General features: G+C 41.2%; 1 protein-coding gene across 1 annotated transcript; it reads right to left on the bottom strand.

Moving 5' to 3' along the window:
- Positions 1-367: 367 nt before the first annotated feature.
- On the bottom strand, positions 368-14,354 carry chrna6 (cholinergic receptor, nicotinic, alpha 6). The gene is made up of 8 exons (XM_056409603.1): positions 14,291-14,354; positions 13,159-13,298; positions 12,251-12,295; positions 9,388-9,497; positions 8,313-8,520; positions 6,119-6,757; positions 2,782-3,051; positions 368-850 (listed from the first exon to the last, which is right to left on the bottom strand). The coding sequence occupies exons 1-8, from the start codon at positions 14,352-14,354 to the stop codon at positions 725-727; spliced, it is 1,602 nt and encodes a 533-aa protein (XP_056265578.1). The 3' UTR covers positions 368-724.
- Positions 14,355-21,141: the final 6,787 nt, after the last annotated feature.

Below are 21,141 nucleotides of genomic sequence, written 5' to 3'. Positions count from 1 at the left end.
TCTGAAGAACCATTTTTGGTTCCAGGTGGCACCTTCATTTGTCTGGTCAGTCCTGAAGGACTTACTGGATGTTCAACGTTCAGATCACCACCCAAACTCTAATATACATCTTTAGAACCATGCAGGGGTGAAGACCGGGAGGCTAGAACGCAGTAAATAAACATTTTGTCAAAATTAAGTTAAGACCTTTTATACAATATCAATGAAGACAGGATGGAAAATGTTCTTTTTTTATAGCTAAAAGAGGGCTCGATAACATGTGATCAAACAAACTGACAAAACTAACAAAACATCCAAGAGACATTTAATTCCTGTAAACTGTAAATGATTCATAATTTTAATATATATATTTTTTTAACGTCTTTAAATGATACAAAAATAATGAATGAACACATTTTGAGACTACATTATAAAACCTTATTTTTGTGAAGGTTATCAGAAAGGCAGAGTCCAGTTTCTGGTAAAAAATAAAAATAAAAAGCATTCTTAAAGGGCATAAAAATGAAGGCATTATAACCTTTTGTATCTCTTGAGCAGTTTATCAGCCGGTCTGAAAACTTCCATTTGTCTAATATCACTGCTCTATGCAAAAGGCAAGAAGCAAAACCAGCACACCAAATAGTCCTTTAGGACTACAAATGTCTTCTGATTGGCCAATCCGAGAACCGAGAGTTAGTAGCTCGCTCAGGATTGGTCGACGGCGGACCCTGAATCGGTCTGGCAGTTATGAGAAAAAACTAAGGAGAGGCTGGAAGAAGAGGCCCACGGTTCCCAGGAAGCACACCGTCACGAACACCCACAGGAAGATCCGATCGATCACCATGGCAACGTACTTCCATTCGTCCTCCACCTGTGAGCAAAGGGAGGGGAGAAGAAAACAGGTGTGAGAGTGTCAGCGGTGACGGATGAAATACGGAAAATTGAGCAGGTGTGGAAAGGGAAAGAAAACACGATTTACAGGTGAGAGGTTTGTGGGAGTGGATGGGAACAGGATGGGAAAGAAAGCCACACCCACAAATAAAGACGAAGAGAAATACAGAGTTAAACATTTATTGTGTTGAATCCTTAAAATGAACTGTTCAGAAACACGTCGTTCTTCTGTGTTGCAACTTTTATTTTAAAAGTTCCCGGTTAAAACAAACATACGTTGTTTTGCTCTTCAGCCTGCTTACTGCACCTCGGCCTTCACACACACCCCTCTCTTAAAGAGACAACGCTCCTCTCTTAAAGAGACAACGCTCCTCTCTTAAAGATACAGCGCTCCTCTCTTAAAGATACAGCGCCCCTCTCTTAAAGAGACAGCGCCTCTCTCTTAAAGAGACAACGCCCCTCTCAGAGACAGGGCCCCTCTCTTAAGGAGACAACGCCCCCCTCTTAAAGAGACAGTGCCCCCTCTTAAAGAGACAGCGCCCCTCTCTTAAAGAGACAGCGCCCCTCTCTTAAAGAGACAGTGCCCCTCTCTTAAAGAGACAAAGCCCCTCTCTTTAATAGACAGTGCCCCTTTCTTAAAGAGACAGCGCTCCTCTCTTAAAGATACAGCACCCCTCTCTTAAAGAGACAGCGAAAAACACATGATTTAACCTGAAACACACATTCAAAGTAAATTATAAGAAATGGACAGAGTTGTATTAAATCGGTATGGTATAACATATTTCAGGGTGCTACCCTTGCAAGCCCAAAAGAAAAATGTATATATAATTTACACTGGATGAAAAGTCTATATGTGATAATCACATTCAAACCACAACGCTAAAAAAGAAGCTGATTGAGCCACAATTATTTGCATATCAAAGACTTGTTCCACCCTTTGGGGAGATACGATTGTAAACTTATGGAGCGATTTAGGATCTGAAACAATGCTGCCCAGAAATCACAGGGAAGCTCTCCAGGGCCAGAGAGCGGTATGGAGTTGTTTTGCATAAATATATTATGCATTGACACACTTGCTTTGCTTTTTTTTCTTTCCGTGACCGGCTGTAATTTTGTGTATAAAGTTTAGAAACCGGAATATTTATATTTCTTATGTTGAGGTCATAGTCACATTGCATTTCCAATAAGAGGGAATAATGAGCATGTTATTGTCGGATGTGTTCACATGTACACGTACAATACAATAGATAGGGCTTTGTCTTGGGGCTGTTTTGTGTGATTCTTTCATAATTGTGATTAATTACAACTTTGGTTGTATTTCTGTAGTTTGGAGATGTATTATTATGAGGCAAAATACAGGGTATAAAATCTAAACCACGTTTTCCTGTGGAGAAATTGGGTCCAAATTCATATATAAAATGGTCTGTATGCTTTGGTGTTATTTGATGTTTACACTATTATTTAGCGTAGTTTATTATTTCAATGTTTGTCTTTCGTTTGTCTTAAAAATGAAATGTATACGACTTTTTCAAGGCAGACTTTGTGACATAAAGCACATGTGAAAATAACGCAATTAAGGATAGCTGAAAATCCATTCAGCCAATTAGAGTCCTGGTGCTTGAATACAATAGAGCCATTGTTATTGCTATAATTAACACATGTGACAAGTTACAACGTCTGGCTACCTGCAGGTGGTTTACTTCTTATTCTTTTCCCTCTGTCCTGCTTTGATTTTTTTTAAATATCCTTTTTATGCTTGACTTGCACATGAATTTGACAGTAAATGTAAACAAAACACATTTCTTAGATTTGAGCAGCAGCGGCTCGAGATGGAAAACATTTTGCATTTGATTTTTGTTTACCTTTGAAACATTTCTCAAATACAATGAAAAAAAAAGAGGGAGGACTCACTTCTTTGGCCTTGTTGCGACTCCTCATGTTCTCCGCGATGTACTTGACGCTGTCGATCGCCTGTTTGATCTCCGGTGACACCACGGAGAAGGCCACCACGGTGTTGATGCTCTGAGGCCTCAGCTGACGCGTTATCGTCCCCACGTCTGGTGTTTCCGGGGTCTCCTTCCCATGCTTGCAGGGGCAAGGGTATTTCTTACCCGTGCAGCCGTCCACGGACGAGAACTTACTGTCCCCGAACTCCAGACAGTTGAGAGAGCCTCCTCCGACCTACATGACGAGTACATGTCACTTCCTGGGTAATCAATTCATATGAAAACAGCGGAATCCAGGGATACGTCTATACAGCAAGTGCAACATGAACAAGGTGATATGAAGTCGACGTTTTCAGTGTTTTCGGGATTAAAACATTCTTGTTTTAATTTACTGTGCTTCCTCTGAGCTGTCAATGTATCGACATCCTGATTCAATAGCAGCACTGTGTGTGTGTGTGTGTGTGTGTGAGAGAACTCTGTTGAAAGTCTTCACCAGTAGAGAAGAGGATTTTACTGGATACACCTGGCACTGCTTACAGGAAATAGGCATCGAGATCCCAAAGTTTTTTTTCTTCCAAGAGCGCTCGAGAGAAACAATACTGCCGACGGTCTGACAAGCTAGCTGTCAAACGGTTAGGAAAAACTCTCCGTCTGTTGGAGAAGGGGATGATTCCCAGAAGGAGGTCTACATTTTGCACATAAATCTATATCTTGAGTATTACTGTAGGATGGTTCAGTTACTTCTCCTCGTCAAGGACCACTACGATGGTTCTCTGCCCCGGAGCTGGAAGACAACTGATTCAATTTTCAAAATATAATATTGAGTTGTGTTTCAGAAATGCAGCTACAGAATTAACTCTAAAGTTATAGTGTACACTTGACAAAGCCCACAAATCTCTTCCTTATCATTAAGAGAAGCAGAAAGGAAACTGGAGAGCGATGGAAATAAAGTAACTTTAAATGTTTGGACGTACACAGCCAACTGTTGCTGGGGAAATAGCTAGCTAGCTATTTTGTTAGAAACTCTCTCCATTGAGCGAGAGTGGAAACGAGTGAATTCGATATACAAGAAATAACTATTGACACCTCTCTATCCTTTGCATTAATATATATTATTATAATATATTTTTCCATTGAAGGATATGTTTGACACTGAACTAGTTCATCTTTACCTCAGTGATAGTGTCCAAATGAGCATAAAATATCACTATGACGCTGAAATTCTGTCTCCTGTGTTATCATACACTGAATGAAGCAAAACTACAGAGAAAAATCACACTTTCTGATTGAACCAATCTCGGAAACAATGGATATCCGTACCCCCCCCCCCCCCCCCCCCCAAAAACTAAATGCTGTACGCAAACATATCCAAGCCCCCCCCCCCCCTTGGGGCTGAGCCCCCCTTTCTTTGAATCCTACCTCCACCCCTGATTGATACACATACTGTATATCGGTCTTTTCATGTGGCCTTCCAGAGGAGATGTCCTAAAAGTGTTGAATATTCAATCACAACTGTGCTTGGTGTGTTGGTGTCGTGCCTCGAGTTCATCTCGATGTGTACCAGGGTAGCCACATCGAGATGAAGGTAGCCACATCGAGATGAAGGTAGCCACATCGAGATGAAGGTAGCCACATCGAGATGAAGGTAGCCACATCGAGATGAAGGTAGCCACATCGAGATGAAGGTAGCCACATCGAGATGAAGGTAGCCACATCGAGATGAAGGTAGCCACATCGAGATGAAGGTAGCCACATCGAGATGAAGGTAGCCACATCGAGATGAAGGTAGCCACATCGAGATGAAGGTAGCCACATCGAGATGAAGGTAGCCACATCGAGATGAAGGTAGCCACATCGAGATTAAGGTAGCCACATCGAGATGAAGGTAGCCACATCGAGATGAAGGTAGCCACATCGAGATTAAGGTAGCCACATCGAGATTAAGGTAGCCACATCGAGATGAAGGTAGCCACATCGTGATTAAGGTAGCCACATCGAGATGAAGGTAGCCACATCGAGATGAAGGTAGCCACATCGAGATGAAGGTAGCCACATCGAGATGAAGGTAGCCACATCGAGATGAAGGTAGCCACATCGAGATGAAGGTAGCCACATCGAGATGAAGGTAGCCACATCGAGATGAAGGTAGCCACATCGAGATGAAGGTAGCCACATCGAGATGAAGGTAGCCACAATGAGATGAAGGTAGCCACGTCGAGATGAAGGTAGCCACATCGAGATTAAGGTAGCCACAACGAGATGAAGGTAGCCACATCGAGATGAAGGTAGCCACATCGAGATGAAGGTAGCCACATCGAGATGAAGGTAGCCACATCGAGATGAAGGTAGCCACATCGAGATGAAGGTAGCCACATCGAGATGAAGGTAGCCACATCGAGATGAAGGTAGCCACATCGAGATGAAGGTAGCCACATCGAGATGAAGGTAGCCACATCGAGATGAAGGTAGCCACATCGAGATGAAGGTAGCCACATCGAGATGAAGGTAGCCACATCGAGATGAAGGTAGCCACATCGAGATGAAGGTAGCCACATCGAGATGAAGGTAGCCACATCGAGATGAAGGTAGCCACATCGAGATGAAGGTAGCCACATCGAGATTAAGGTAGCCACATCGAGATGAAGGTAGCCACATCGAGATGAAGGTAGCCACATCGAGATGAAGGTAGCCACATCGAGATGAAGGTAGCCACATCGAGATGAAGGTAGCCACATCGAGATGAAGGTAGCCACATCGAGATGAAGGTAGCCACATCGAGATGAAGGTAGCCACATCGAGATGAAGGTAGCCACATCGAGATGAAGGTAGCCACATCGAGATGAAGGTAGCCACATCGAGATGAAGGTAGCCACATCGAGATGAAGGTAGCCACATCGAGATGAAGGTAGCCACATCGAGATGAAGGTAGCCACATCGAGATGAAGGTAGCCACATCGAGATGAAGGTAGCCACATCGAGATGAAGGTAGCCACATCGAGATGAAGGTAGCCACATCGAGATGAAGGTAGCCACATCGAGATTAAGGTAGCCACATCGAGATGAAGGTAGCCACATCGAGATTAAGGTAGCCACATCGAGATGAAGGTAGCCACATCGAGATGAAGGTAGCCACATCGAGATGAAGGTAGCCACATCGAGATGAAGGTAACCACATCGAGATGAAGGTAGCCACATCGAGATGAAGGTAGCCACATCGAGATGAAGTTAAACTTCCCGTGGTTTATAGAACAGGTACAGACCCTTGGGAGCTCGAGTGGACTAAATGTTTTGGGAAGTCTTACCTGCATCAAGCTATTCTTCCGTTTCTTCCCTCCTTTCCCTCTTTTCCCTCCTCTCCCTCCTCCACCTCCTCCACCTCCTCCTCCCCCTCCGGCTCCTCCTGCCTCCCCACTGCCATCCAACCCCTCCGGCTTGCCGTCGTGGTCAATCGGCCTCCGCATCAGCATGATCCTCGGCAGCGTCCGGAGGAACACGGAGCGCACCCACTCCGGCATGGTGTGGGTCATCGGCGTGCGGTAGTGCACGTTGAGCACGAACACGGTGATGACGATGCTGAGCGTGACGAAGATCATGGTGAAGAGCAGGTACTCGCCGATGAGCGGGATGACCAGCGAGGTGGAGGGGATGGTCTCGGTGATCACGAGCAGGAAGACAGTGAGGGAGAGCAGGACGGAGATACAGAGCGTGACCTTCTCTCCGCAGTCGGACGGGAGATAGAAAACCAGCACCGTGAGGAAAGAGATGAGGAGGCAGGGGATGATGAGGTTGACGGTGTAGAAGAGGGGCAGGCGCCGGATGTAGAAGGAGTAGGTGATGTCCGGGTAGATCTCCTCGCAGCAGTTGTACTTGATGTCGTGCTTGTAGCCCGGAGCGTCGATGATTTCCCACTCGCCGCTCTCCCAGAAGTCTTTCAGATTCACCTAGGTGATGGATGAAGAGGTTAGAAATAAAAACGTGCATTGATTTAACACCAGAACAACATTCAGGGTCTGCTCACCATTCTTTAATATCACCTTTCGGTCAGGACGATACCTATAAATAAGGCTCGTGGATTTGGTTTTTACAGGGTTTTTTAACTTCCTGTTGATGATTATGGATTTTGTTGAATTAACACAGATTTTTACCTGAGTTTCATGTCCAAGTGCATCTAAAATATTGTAGAAGAAGACGCTGATCACTGTAGTTTACAGTAAATATAGCCGTTCTGTTATGTTAACAACAACAACAAAATCGTACAATATCGGAAGTACATGCCGTTCATATATATTTGTACATTTCCACTGTTGACCATATCTGCATTGCATTTTAGATTTTTTATTTTTTGTTATGGTATACTGCTTCTTTGCACTCTGGTCAGATGTAAAACTACATTGCGTTGCCCCAGTAACTTTACTGTGTGCAATGACATTAAAGTTGAATCTGAAGTGAAGAGGAACAATAAGCAACTACATGTTGGCAACATTTAGCCTCGTTTATTATTTCAATATTGGTCTTTCTTTGGTCAAAATTTTGTTTAATTCAGATTGGTTGCATTTCCAATCTTACTTTGAAACCAACATTTTATTCTCTTCTTGCCGCATCTATATTTAAAACTCACAATGTTAAAGATGTGAAACAGGGAAGTCCAGCCGTGTGTAGCACGGACCAGAGCTCCACAACCTCCTCCATCTCAACCCCTCCGTGCAGCCTACATTAGATTGAGTTGATTTGCGGCTCCGCCGGTCTGCTTTTCATCATTTTGATTTCATGCGATGGTTTTTGTCATCATGGCAAATTCCGGGAAACGGAAAATGCCGCTGACATCAGCAACCAGCGCCGGTGGAGTCGTTGCACTAAATCTAGCTGGTATCGGATTAGTAATAAGAAATATGACGACATGGTTAACAGAGAATCATGTTTGTTTATAAAAAACAAGACTATCAGAGACTCTGCTGCTCAGAATTTACTGCCATGAGAAACATGAAAAGGATTTTAGGAAATTCCTGTTTAGTTTTTTTTTTGGAGCGACGAGACGAGACGGGGTTTACCAGTCAGGGTTTCGGGAGCCCGGCAGGCACATCGTTTTAACAAGTGTAAAGTTCCGAGAGAGAGAGAAAGAGAGCGAGATAGAGAGAGAGATGAAAGAGAGATAGATGAAATAGAGAGAGCGATAAAGAGAGAGATGAAAGAGAGAGAGAGATGAAAGAGGTAGATGAAAGAGAGAGAGAGATAACAGAGTGAGAGAGATGAAAAGGAGAGAGGTAGATGAAAGAGAGAGAGATATGATAGAGAGAGATGATAGAGAGAGATGAAAGAGAGAGAGTGAGAGAGATGAAAGAGAGAGAGAGGTAGATGAAAGAGAGAGAAAGATGAAAGAGAGAGATGAAAGAGAGAGTGATAGAGACCTTAAAGGTATACGACAAGACAAGAAAGAAAGAAAAACAATTAAATCGATTTTTTTAAAGCTGAAACTTAGACACAGTCACAAACACTGACCTTAGACCCAATAAGTACCAGGTCAATCTTGGCTTTATCATAAGTCCAGGAGCCGAACTTCATGGAGCAGTTCTGATAGTCGAAGGGGAAGTAGGTGATGTCCATGGGGCAGGAGGACTTGAAAATAGCTGGAGGAACCCAGGTAATGGTACCATCAAACTTCAGGAGAGCCTTGGTCTTATCTTCCACCAGGAAATCCCCTACGGCGCTGTATATGGTTGGTGTGTGTGTGTGTGTGTGTGTGCAATACAGCAGAGGTAGACCCCATGGCAGAGAGGATATGAGGAGATAACGATACAAGCATATGTGGGTTTTGATTAGGACACAAAGGTTATAAAAGAAAGCAGAGATGAGCTGAGTCATGGAGGTGAGACAGATATGATTAGGATTAAAAGACAGAAGACAGTGAAACTGCATTATGAGTTATTGTGAAATACAAAATTGCCTTTGATTAACATCACGAGTCACGATTGTTAGCACAAAGACAAGAAGATAAAACTGACCCTAAATAAGAGGCTTTGAGTATTCAGTGTAATTAAATAGTGCAGCAGCTAGCGGTATCACGTAATAATGTCAAATGTTGATGATGATACTATAACACAAGTTTCTGATCTGTCATCTCTACCGAAAAGCTATAGTTTAATTAGTAGTCATTAAATAAGGGTTATGTGACCGTAAGAAACCACACTGTCAAACTTTTACCTCTGTTTTTTATATTATTAATTGCCTGTTTACACATATCCAGACACGGAGCAGCATTAGCGGTCATTTGGAGTTACTCGATGAATGCAAATCCAATATTAACTTCCATTTTTGCTCTGTTTTGGTCTCAACACCAAAGCCTGAGGGAAACAAAATGGCTGCCTTAGCTGCTAAATGCTACGCTATGTACACAAGCTAATTGTAGCTGTTGCTTCTGGATAAAAAGGGTTGACGACAGTGATGAAAAAGAAGGCGGGGCCATAAAAACCCAAACAATAAACTGTAAGAAGCTAAAACACCCCAGAGTAGGGGGGAATCGTAATTTTTGGTTGAAGCTAAACAACAAGCTAACGAAAAACGCGACGAGTCTCACTTGTTGTAGAGCACGATGTCGGGTCTCCAGATCTTGTTCGATGGAACTCGGATGAACTCAATCCCGTCGAACTCCACCGGCATCCACTGCAGCTTGTAGTCGTTCCAAATCTGAAAGAGACGCCGCGGTCATAACTTCCTTTGATGTATTACAGCGGAGCGAGAGAGAAAAAATGAAATGTTTATTGACCGGAACATTCGTGCTTTCGCTGCTTTTCCCCAGAAAATCAAGCTCGTGCCTCATTGATGTATTTCCTCCTGGTAAATGAGCCACAGAGCAAATAATAACACAGCTAGAATACATCTGAATAAAGAGGATGGATGTCAGTAAATAGATAGCTAGATAGATAGATATATAGATAGATATATACTTTATTAATCCCCCAAGGGGAAATAGACTGCATTTGAGTCACATACCTGCGGGGTAACATTTCCCGAGCCATACATCAATTATTCTTGGCTATTTGCATTGCATTCAAGATTAATTAATCCATTAGCGAGGCGGATTAATATCCTGTTATGATCTGGGAGCTGTTTAATTAACCACTTCATGCTACATTGGCCTTTTCATTTCTCTACCCAGGGAGCTTTACGATGTGATTGCTGGAGATGTAATTCCTGATTGGTTGAGGTTTTATGGCTTAGTGTTGACAAAAATAAATGATGCTGCATTTATTTTCTTTCGAGGCGCCATGAGAGGCAAGCAGGGTGAGTTTGTGTTCAGTGAAACAACGTTGAGTTTTCACAAATTAATATATAAGCACAATAACAATAAATAGTATTATTATTGTAATTAGCATTAGAGAAATAGGATTTTTCTCATCGTTTTTTTACATTTGGGAATTAGTATTTATTATTATTAGTCGTGTTCCTTTAGGTAAATATAAAAAGGATACACCTGATCAAATTAATTATAGTAAGCATCTCTCAGTTATGAATAGTGAAACTATATATTATACAATATTTATATTTTATTATAATATATTTATGATATGTATTTTGTATATTTACATTAAATGGTATTTATATATAATATTAAACTGAATATTATTACATGATATATATACTGAATTATGAAAAAGATGTATTTATTACAATCAGTGTTGGAATAAATGTACAACACATTTAAAAGTAAATTCTACAAAGTAGAAAAGAGTGTTTGATACTTTTTTGCATTGAATCATTATGGGATATTTGCTGAAATGTATTGGATTTCCCTACCAAAATAAAATAAATCCCACCAGCCGCCACTGCCCCGTAGCTTGATTAAGAACCACGTCTCAACCTGAAATTCATACGCAATGAAATACTTAAAAAAGCCGTCCCTGACACTCAGAAATATGAATGTATGTTTAGAATCAAATGATGCTTGCATGGTATACGCCAGGCCTATTCAACTAGCGGCCCGCGGGCCGGATACGGCCCGTTTGAGTTTAACTTTGGCCCGCAAGACTGCCTGCAAATCAGTATAGCTTGGTAAGAAAAAATAAAACTGACGGACACGCCTCTTTTATACATTGAGACATCTAACCCAGAGCCATTGAGTTTCACTGTTGCCTCAACCAAACCTGTATGGTTACATCTTTATGTTACGCACCCGTGTTGGTTGCCGGTGTTACACCCCTACTGGTTTTCAAACCTACTGGTTTCCCTACGCGTGCGTGCGTTGTGTTCTCTTAACATCTGCAGCGGGGCTCTGTCTCGCTCACCAGACTCGTCACACATTCACAAACATATTGCTGGAGATCTTCAAGCCACTGTTCATATCCATGTCGGCGATTACGATTGTATAAGTGAGCAGTGCATCACAGCCACGGATGAAGAAATACATTTTCGAAAAAATAAAAATAAAAAGATCGCCCGACCTGGTTTCGATCCCTTTCACGCAAAAGGAGTCTGCACTGAAAGACATGCAGTCTGTGCGCTGCGCCACCAGATATTAGTTTCAGCTCAAGTCATCTATATATTGATCCTTTAAGTCATATTTCTTATGTTTTCATGGGAACAGTTTGGTTGAAGGGATCTGAAACAACTGGTTACCTTGAGCGGATATTTACACTTTGAAACATGTTTATAGTGATGCTTGTTCGCAACACTTTTGCCACACAATACCGACGCATTTTCGTGTGTGACTGTTTACCTGTGGAAATATACATTACTGTTTTAAATTTTTAGCCATTATTTGATCAATATTCTGTGCGGCCCTCACACCCCCCGTGATTTTCTTATTCGGCCCACTTGCTACTGAAGTTGAATAGCCCTGGTATACGCTGTTACAGAAGGAATCCCCTGCTGATGCAATACGTTCTTCAAGGGGGGCTTTCTAACGCTGAACACCCACTGGCTGTGAATCAAAAATCTGTCTCAGTGACTGTTGTGTTTACACAGCTTCTCATTAGTGCTGCCTTGTGATAAATAAACAGCTCATTAATATGATCATCTCACACAGGCCCGGCAATGCATCTCAATGTGAGAGCTTGAAAGAGGTCTAATGATACATTGAAGCATAATAATATGGGGGGGGGGGGGGGTATTACAAATAAAATAAGATTTAATCCAGTGAAAAGAAAGAAGAAATGACTTAAAGGTATCGGGCATAATGCTGACACTGATGCATTTGATTATATATCTAAGATATTCTTCACTTGTCGCATGTTCTTTATTATTATGACATTCATACACACACACACACACACACACACTCACAAGAACACATAAGGATCGTGTGGCATCCCATTGATGTCTGAGTATGTGACAACATACCCCTCTTCAGTCTGCCCTTACCTCGTGGCTAGCATTTGTATGTGTGTGTGTGTGTGTGTGTGTGTGTGTGTGTGTGTGTGTGTGTGTGTGTGTGTACTTACATGTCTGAGCCATAAATTTGTTTCCATTATCTGATTCACCTCATCCTGCAAAGACAAAGAGAAGGAAGACGGCTTGTTAACATGCACAACTTTGTGTGTGTGTTGTGTGTGTGTGTTTTGTTACATCATCTCATGTAACCACAAGCAACGTGTATACACACACCGCGTGGAGTTTTAAAAGAAGATACAAGACGAATATAAAGCATGGGGGGAAAAAATGTGAAAACTTTTTTTAAAGAAATGGAATTGTTCCTCTTATCATCTTTGACTGAAAAGGTAGTGAGCGAGTTAATAAAAGATGTCGCTTCCTCTCGACCTCTCCGTGACCCGAGTTCATTAGGATTTGCTGAACTAATTCCACACACACACACACACACACATAGTGCACATCCACACGCTCACCTCTAGATTAATCTCACTTTGCCGAGCGACTCGATATACATCCGTCAAGTCTGCAGAAGGTTCCTGCAGGCAATTTCCCCCTTAATCTGAGGATTTTCCATTTCGAGCCGTAAACCTCTTTTCACCAAGGGATGTGCAGCCCCCCCCCCCCTTAACATTGCCAAAGCCGAACAGCGGTGTACAACAAACACCGTGTGACATTTTCTTCAATCCGTGAAATTGAGCCGACTAAATAAAAACCGTGTTCGCTTTCTCTCGATCTGCGGCTTATCTTTTTCTTTTGCCTTTTTCTGTCTTTAAAAATGTATAAAAATATGACCGAGCTGCTCGTTGGAAAGACGTCTTCTCAGTTCACACGTCGCTGTGAGTGAAAGTTTTATTCTTTGCTCATAAAATGAAATATAAAGAAAAGGTGTGACGCTTTTGTGCAGATGGTGTGATTGGTTAATATCTACTCCAGTGTGTGTGTGTGTGTGTGTGTGTGTGTGTGTGTGTGTGTGGCTTACAACTTTGACCAGCTGCGAGATGGAGACCTCGAATTCGACGGTGACGGGGTCAGAGACGTTCTCCACCGGTCGGATGAACTGGTTGTATCTCCTGAACAGTTTCCTGAAGAGCCGGTCCTCGGCCTTGGATGAGAAGCAGTCTGGGCGGACAGAAAGGGGAGGAGCCAACAGAGTGTGGTCAGTGACACGATAAGTGAGTAGGAAGAGGCGGAAGAGGCGGAAAGGGATATTTTAGGAATCGTCTATCACGAAGTCCCTCAGTGTTTTAACTCTTTAAATAACTCTTTGACAAGAGTTAACTTTTTGTTGTTTCTTTTTGGGATTTTTTCTTTGAATGGACTCACAACACCGAAAGCTGTTAAATAAGGAAGCACAACTGAATGGCATCATATCAAACCATCTGTTTCTGTATATTTACTTTAGGATCATTGGTTCGTTCAATTAATATCAGTCCAAATAATCATCGTCATTTCTGGAATAAACTAGAACGGGCACTCGGTAGAGTGCAGACCTTCGCATATCACAAGATTGGGCATTGAATTATGAACATTTTGGCATTAGTTGCATGCCAATTGGATAGAAATTGACCGCGCTATGGTAAAAAGAAGATTTTGACCTATCCATGACCTTGACCTTGACCTTTGACCCGATTGATCCCAAAAACTAATCAAATGGTCATCGGATAATAACCAATCATCCCACCAAATTTCATGCGATTCAAGAAGATTTTGACCTTTTCATGACCTTTGACCCGATCGATCCCAAAATCTAATCAAATGGTCCCCGGATAATAACCAATCATCCCACCAAATTTAATGCGATTCGGTTTTAAACTTTTTTTGTTACGCGAATAACACGCATACAAATAAATAAATAAATACACGGCGATCAAAACATAACCTTCCGCATTTTCAATGCGAAGGTAATTAATACATTCATTGATATACATTCCAAGTTCGGAGTTACGGGCAGGTGGTCTACATCTATTCAATAAATAATGTCCTCTTCGTTAGGTGTGAGCAGTTTAAGGTGTTCATGATTTATGCTAAGGTATCTTAATATAGATTCATGTTTGGTTGCACTGCGGCTTAAGTGCTGTACACATAACACATTTATGAAGGGTCTTATTTACTCATCATCCAGGAAGGAGCCTGGAAGGCCCGAGGCACAATATCAGCACGGCCCAGTTGAGGCATTGATTTGTGGGAGGAGCTTCTGCTTATTTTCTGTGCTTTTTGTTGTTGTTTTCCTTTAAAGAAGATATGTCTCGTTTTCATGAAAGCAGAGGCACATAGTTCATACCCTAGAGATGTATTCTGTGCAGCTAGCCCATTAATGTGCTTTATTACCTTCGCATTGAAAATGCGGAAGGTTATGTTTTGATCGCCGTGTATTTATTTATTTATTTGTATGCGTGTTATTCGCATAAAACAAAAAGTATTAAACCGAATCGCATGAAATTTGGTGGGATGATTGGTTATTATCCGGGGACCATTTGATTAGATTTTGGGATCGATCGGGTCAAAGGTCAAGGTCAAGGTCATGAAAAGGTCAATTTTTATCCAATTGGCATGCAACTAATGCCAAAATGTTCATAATGCAATGCCCAATCTTGTGATATGCGAAGGTATGTGCTCTGCCGAGTGCCCATTCTAGTTTCTTTTATGTTACGAATGCTGAATGAGACCATCCAGAAACCCCGAGAAGGCTAAACACTGACATAAAGTATAGAAACAAGCTGAAACTGAAACACGGTAACACAAAGACTAAATACACACGGAACAAACTAACTAAGCAAAGTCAGATGTGGTGGAAGAAAGGGATGTAAAAAGACAAAAAGAGTCACTTTAAACATTAAAAGCGAGAAGAAAAAAAGACAAACAAGACAACAAATACAAAGAAATGCGACAAAGACGACGTCTACGATTCCGAACTTTATGAACGCAGACAGAAGATTTTTTTTCCTTGAGACACTTCTGTTGTTTCCCTCTGAAGTCTTTTTTAAAATATAGCTGAGTTTGGGGTAGACGAGGGAAAGATGTCGTAATTAAAATGGAGTTTTTTGGAGAAGGCCTTGACCCTCTAGTGATGAAACAGAGCCGATCCTATTAAATCAAGATGCTCCACTCGAAGGCAAGCGATGACCCTCTTGATGCAGACAACGATGACACCAAAGACTCAGCTGCTTCTGAACCTCTGGTGACAGCCCTCTGGAGAGAATGACAAGGGGAATAAGAAAAGAGCAAGATGGGGAGGGAAGAAGGGAGAAGGCTGGGATGCAAAGCCTTCTTAAGATGTCACTCAGAAGATGATGAGAATCCAGACTTCATAGCTTCTGTCTAGTAGCTGCCTAGATGTGCTGAATGGAGTGTAAAGGGAGTGTTGGAACTAACACACACAATCCATGTTTGGAAACTTAAAAAGAGAATACAGTAGAAAAGATAGAGGTATGGAAAGATGAGGGGAAAAGGGTCATTTTAATTAGAAGATAAAATAAATTTGCATGACTAAAATGGACTTGTGTGGTGCTTATTTAAAAGGCAGAGCTGATCTAAGAGCACTAAACCAGCTCTTTGAGCTAAACAGGATCCACACACACACACACACACACACACACATTTGCACACATTTAACATGTCAGATAGATTTCATGTTTGAAATCATAAAAGAACCATTATGAAGGAAAATGAGCAAAAGATTTACCCACTGTCATGTGGATTTGTCACGTCGTCGTTTCCCCCCCCCCCCCCCCCCTCTCTTATTAGTCAACCAATCTTGGCAGTTTTCGCTGGCTGCTTTCAGGATTAGCATATTATGTGGTAAAACAGTAAAAGGATGAGAAACAAAGTTAAAAAAAGAAAGAAGAAAATGAAAGAGACCTATGGAAGATAAAACTGTCAATACTAGTAATCAATGATAACACCATATCAATGCTCGATAACGTTGTAATCAAACTTGTATTCACTTCCCTGCAGTCAACAAGCACGAGCTGATATATATATATATATTATATATATATATATATATATTTATATATATATATATTTATTTATATTAAATATATATATATATACACTACCGTTCAAAAGTTTGGGATCACTTAGAAATGACTTTATTTTTCAAAGAAAAGCACTGTTTTTCAATAAAGATAACATGAAATTAATCAGAAATACACACTATACATTGTTAATGTGGTAAATGACTATTCTAGGTAGAAGTGTCTGGTTTCTAATGAAATATCTCCAGAGGTGTAGAGAGGCCCATTTCCATCAACTATTACTCCAGTGTTCTAATGGTACATTGTGTTTGCTAATCGCCTTAGAAGACTAATGTCTGATTAGAAAACCCGTGCAATTATGTTAGCACAGCTGAAAACAGTTATGCTGGTGATATAAGCGATAAAACTGGCCTTCCTTTGAGCTTGAAGTTTGTAGAACAAAATTCATATTTCAAATTGTAATCATTATTTCTAACCTTGTCAATGTCTTGACTATATTTTATATTCATTTGATCAATAAAAGTGTGATTTTTCATGGAAAACACGAAATTGTCTGGGTGATCCCAAACTTTTGAACGGTAGTGTATATATATATATATATTTATATATATATATATATATATTATTTCAGACTCATGAGTCCATAAAGCAACAAACACAAATACAACCACAATATATAAAACGCAATGCAAGGACACAGGTACAATCACTGCAGTTAAAAAGTCACATGTGGTTAAAAAACATAGAAACACGAAGAATACCTCGTATCACTACGTGTTAGTTCCGTTAAGTTATTTAATCGTCATTTATATTTATATATATAAGATTCCTCCACACAGCGTGGAAAGTGGGACCATGACGAGTCACAAGCACATGACTTGCACTTGTCCATCTGGGATAGTCTGAACAGCTCCTGTCATTACAACTCCATACAATACATTATAAATAATGTGAATGTCAAAAACAAAAATGTTGCATTACATAACACATGCAACGCAGCTTTGCCCCCTGCAGGTCTTCCTCTCGCTGCGTCCCACTGGTGGCTAATGGTGGCTGCTCTGCGCTCACACTGGGTCTCAGTTCCCGTTGATAACTCCGGCTCATCCGGAGCCTCTGAAGTGGAAATGCACCGTAGGTACTCGTACACAGTTGACTTCCATATCTTTAAAAAGGGCTTTTTGTGCCTTTTAAAAAAAGTTTTAGTTTATAGTTCAATAATGAAATCATTTAAAAAACATCACACATATAGAGTTGCCTGAAGCGATACTTAAAAAAAAAAAAAGAGCACAAAACGACGATTGACAATGACGACATTAAAAACCTCTTCGGCCAGATTCCATGTAAAAGCCGTTCTCATGGTCGCACTGACAAAAACGAAAATCAGACTGTCGCGCTCGTAGCTAGTGCGAGCTACGAGCTAGCTTAAACATGTTATAATGGCTAATTTATTATTTGTTAGCCTACTTTTATGAATGTAAGACATTGGCATGAGAGCGTGGGGAGCTTGATGTCATGTGAACATTTTGGCATTAGTTGCATGCCAATTGGATAAAAATTGACCACGCTATGGTAAAAAGAAGAGTTTCACCTTTTCATGACCTTGACCTTGACCTTTGACCCGATCGATCCCAAAATCTAATCAAATGGTCCCCGGATAATAACCAATCATCCCACCAAATTTCATGCGATTCGGTTTAATACTTTCTGAGTTATGCGAATAACACACAAACACACACACATACAAATAAACACACAGCGATCAAAACATAACCTTCCGCAGAATGCGAAGGTAAAAATCAACAATAAACACAGTGCGATAATTAAAAATGTAAATTTAAGTATGAGATAAAGTGCACAGACGGGTATGTTTCAGAAATATAACCAGCGTGAGTCAATTTAAGGTTACAAGTGTATTTCAGGTGAAGAGTAGCGTGTATTTAAGTGTATTTAAATGAAGATTGAAGTGATGTAAAGGGGAGTGAACAGAAGGAAATGTCCTGGGGATGACAGACACTGTATGTGTCATGGCAGCTCAAGACCCAAGGATGCAAACGTGGAACCTTTTAATTGATCACCAGGCCTTGGCATCTAGTCGACGGGTATAAATGAGACATTCCTTTACACGGCCAGTAGGGGCGTTGTGTGTGAAATGGTTTGTACGAGTTCCTTTTGCATCAACGCCACAGTGAAGGCATGAAGCCTCCATTTAACGGGCGTGTTTTGAACGCTTAATTTTTAGCAATTCTTTGCACAATTTTCTGTCCCGCCATATCAACCATGTGCATAAACACTCATTGACTACCTACGTCCAAATATAATGATAATTCAAATATAGGAAGCAGTCTGATCATTTGTACATGACTTTCTAGCTCATGGTTACGCTTCTCTTTCCAATAGGACTCAGGAAGATAAGCCAGCTGTAGTTTATGATAGAGGGCTTGGATCTGAGTGTGTGAGCTCAGAGTAAAACCCAGCAGCTTGTAGAGTTAATGTACTCACGTGTTAGACGATCAATTATTCAATCAGCTATGCGGAATCTGTCAAAAAACACTCAGAAAAGCAAGTTCATTCAAAGATAGATCCCCAGATATTTAATGCGCCCGAGGCAAGAGGGGTCGGAGGTCAACCCGGCTGGAAACGGATGAGGACGGTGACGAAGAGCAAGTGAGGAGAGGTAAAGGAAGAGGGGGGGGGGGTGGAGGGAGTGTGAAGGACAGAGAATGAGTGATGCTTTTACTGGTTGATTAAAGAGTGAGAACGTGTGGAGACAGGTGGATAGAGCCAGAGGAAGTAAGATAGCGGAGCAGGGATAGGAATGTGTGTGTGTGTGTGGGTGTGTGTTTGTGTGTGTGTGTGTGTGTGTGTGTGTGTGTGTGTGTCCAGTAAAAAGGTAAAGGAAAAGATGTGATGCGTGACAGCAGCTCGCTCTTTCAAAACCTTGCAGGCAAATTCCCTTTTTTTCCTTCACATTCTTACATTCTGGCTATAAGTATTATACCTATGAACTATAGAAATAAAGTATTATACCTATATACGTATATACCATAGAAATATAGTATTATACCTATTTTCATAAGTAGTATACTTATATACGATAGGAATATAGTATACGTATATAAGTGTTATATTATTTGTACTATAGGAATGTAGTATTATACCTATATACGTATATAAGTATTATACATACACACTATAGGAATATAGTAATTTACCTATATACGTATGTAAGTATTATACTATATATACTATAGGAATATAGCAGTGGCGGGCCGTCAGGGCCAGCAAGGCCTTCTCTGCTGGCCTAAACATCATCAGAATATATATTTTTTTCTAAATATATTTGCCCACAAATATGTATTCACTTATTTCCCAGAGTAAGAGTTTTTCTCTTAATTTCATAGCGTTCCTCTTGGTTGCGCTGCTGCCAGCGCCAGGTTGAGATTTGGAGGGCTGGTCTTTATCTTAGATCTTTTATCCAATCATATTCAGCCATCGTGTGTTGCCAGGGGGCTAACATCTGCCCTTAGGCCTTCAGAATCAACATTGCGGGCGCTGGTAGCTTCAAGTGAATGGGAATGACGATGTTGTGTCAACCAATCAGCTTTAGAGTTGGCTCCTCTAGGCCTTCTAGAAGGCCCCGGAACCGGCACAGGAGCAGCGAGCAGGCGGAGTGCTGCACGTCTTTTGATTGGATTACCAATATTGAGAGGCGGGGTCTATGGGCAGGTAGATGCAGAACCTCAGAACTAGGAAACTGAATTTGATAAACGAAATAATTCGCGTACTACTAAGCTGTTTGTTCAACCCACAATGGCGGAAGGAGGAGAAGATATCGATTTGGTCGAGGATATAATTATAACGCCATTCTCAACGAACTTTAAGACCGACGCCGACGCTACAAAGCCCGTCACAGGCGGGACAGGGGCTCGCTCGCCACTTTCAAAGTTCCAACTACGAGCGATACCAATGGCTCAGGCTCCGAGAAGCTCTGCACACCGGACTGCTGGGGATGCCTGTTGCAAGTGATCGATTTGGTGTTGGGAGCCACACTGGCTTTGCAAACTTGAGTTGTCTAACCGAGGCAGCAACGAGACACTAGAGTACGACTCGGCACCTACAAGCATCGGTGCTTTGACAACTTTTGGGGACACGGAGCGGATCTACAGATCAACGAACAAGCGGCAACGGAGCTGCACAATGAACAGGTGAAGAACAAGAGGGACATATTGAAAAGACTCATTAATTGTGTCATGTGTTTGGGTAAACAGGAACTTTCATCTTCATCATATTTATATCGATGTATGTGTGTGTATAAATACACACACATACATCGATAGAAATATACATGTACGATACGATTCTCTGAATTCTCAGTGTAACTGAGGGTTTTACGTTACTTAATAACACAAGAAACACGACAACTTTATCTTTTTCCGTCTGCTCCTTCACAATAAAAGCCCCGCACCGGAACACTGGTGAACTAATATCTTACATTAGGTTGTTCAGCTGTAGTAAAACGGCATTGAAGGCCTAGATAGAAAATGCACGGCCCGCCACTGGAATATAGTATTATACATAAAAATGTATGTGGTATATAAGTATCAACCCTGTATCACAAAAATTACGTTCCCCCAGACCTAAAATGCAATTTGCAGTTACGTTTGACTGAAACGTATTTCTCTCCAGATTACGTTTGCATTTGACGTATTATAATTACAAATACGTCTCTGATCAACGTATCTTTGCCGTTTGTTAGGCCTATCTCTCTTTTCTACAATGCTGTTATGAATTGTAAAAAGCGTCCTCTAGTCTTATTTATTATTATTGTATCTGTTGTTTCGCCTGCGTATTCTGACAGCAATAGGCGTTGTAACGGATCATATGAATTGGCGTGAAGATTTACTGCTGGTGACTCTCCTTTATTTTCTTTTTTTAGGTGACAATACATTAATTAAAACTCGTACACTATCACCACCTCATCACCA

This window comes from Pseudoliparis swirei, chromosome 24, assembly GCF_029220125.1.
Source record: "Pseudoliparis swirei isolate HS2019 ecotype Mariana Trench chromosome 24, NWPU_hadal_v1, whole genome shotgun sequence".
Taxonomy (NCBI): domain Eukaryota; kingdom Metazoa; phylum Chordata; class Actinopteri; order Perciformes; family Liparidae; genus Pseudoliparis; species Pseudoliparis swirei.
This window is presented reverse-complemented; position numbering and strand designations above follow the sequence as displayed.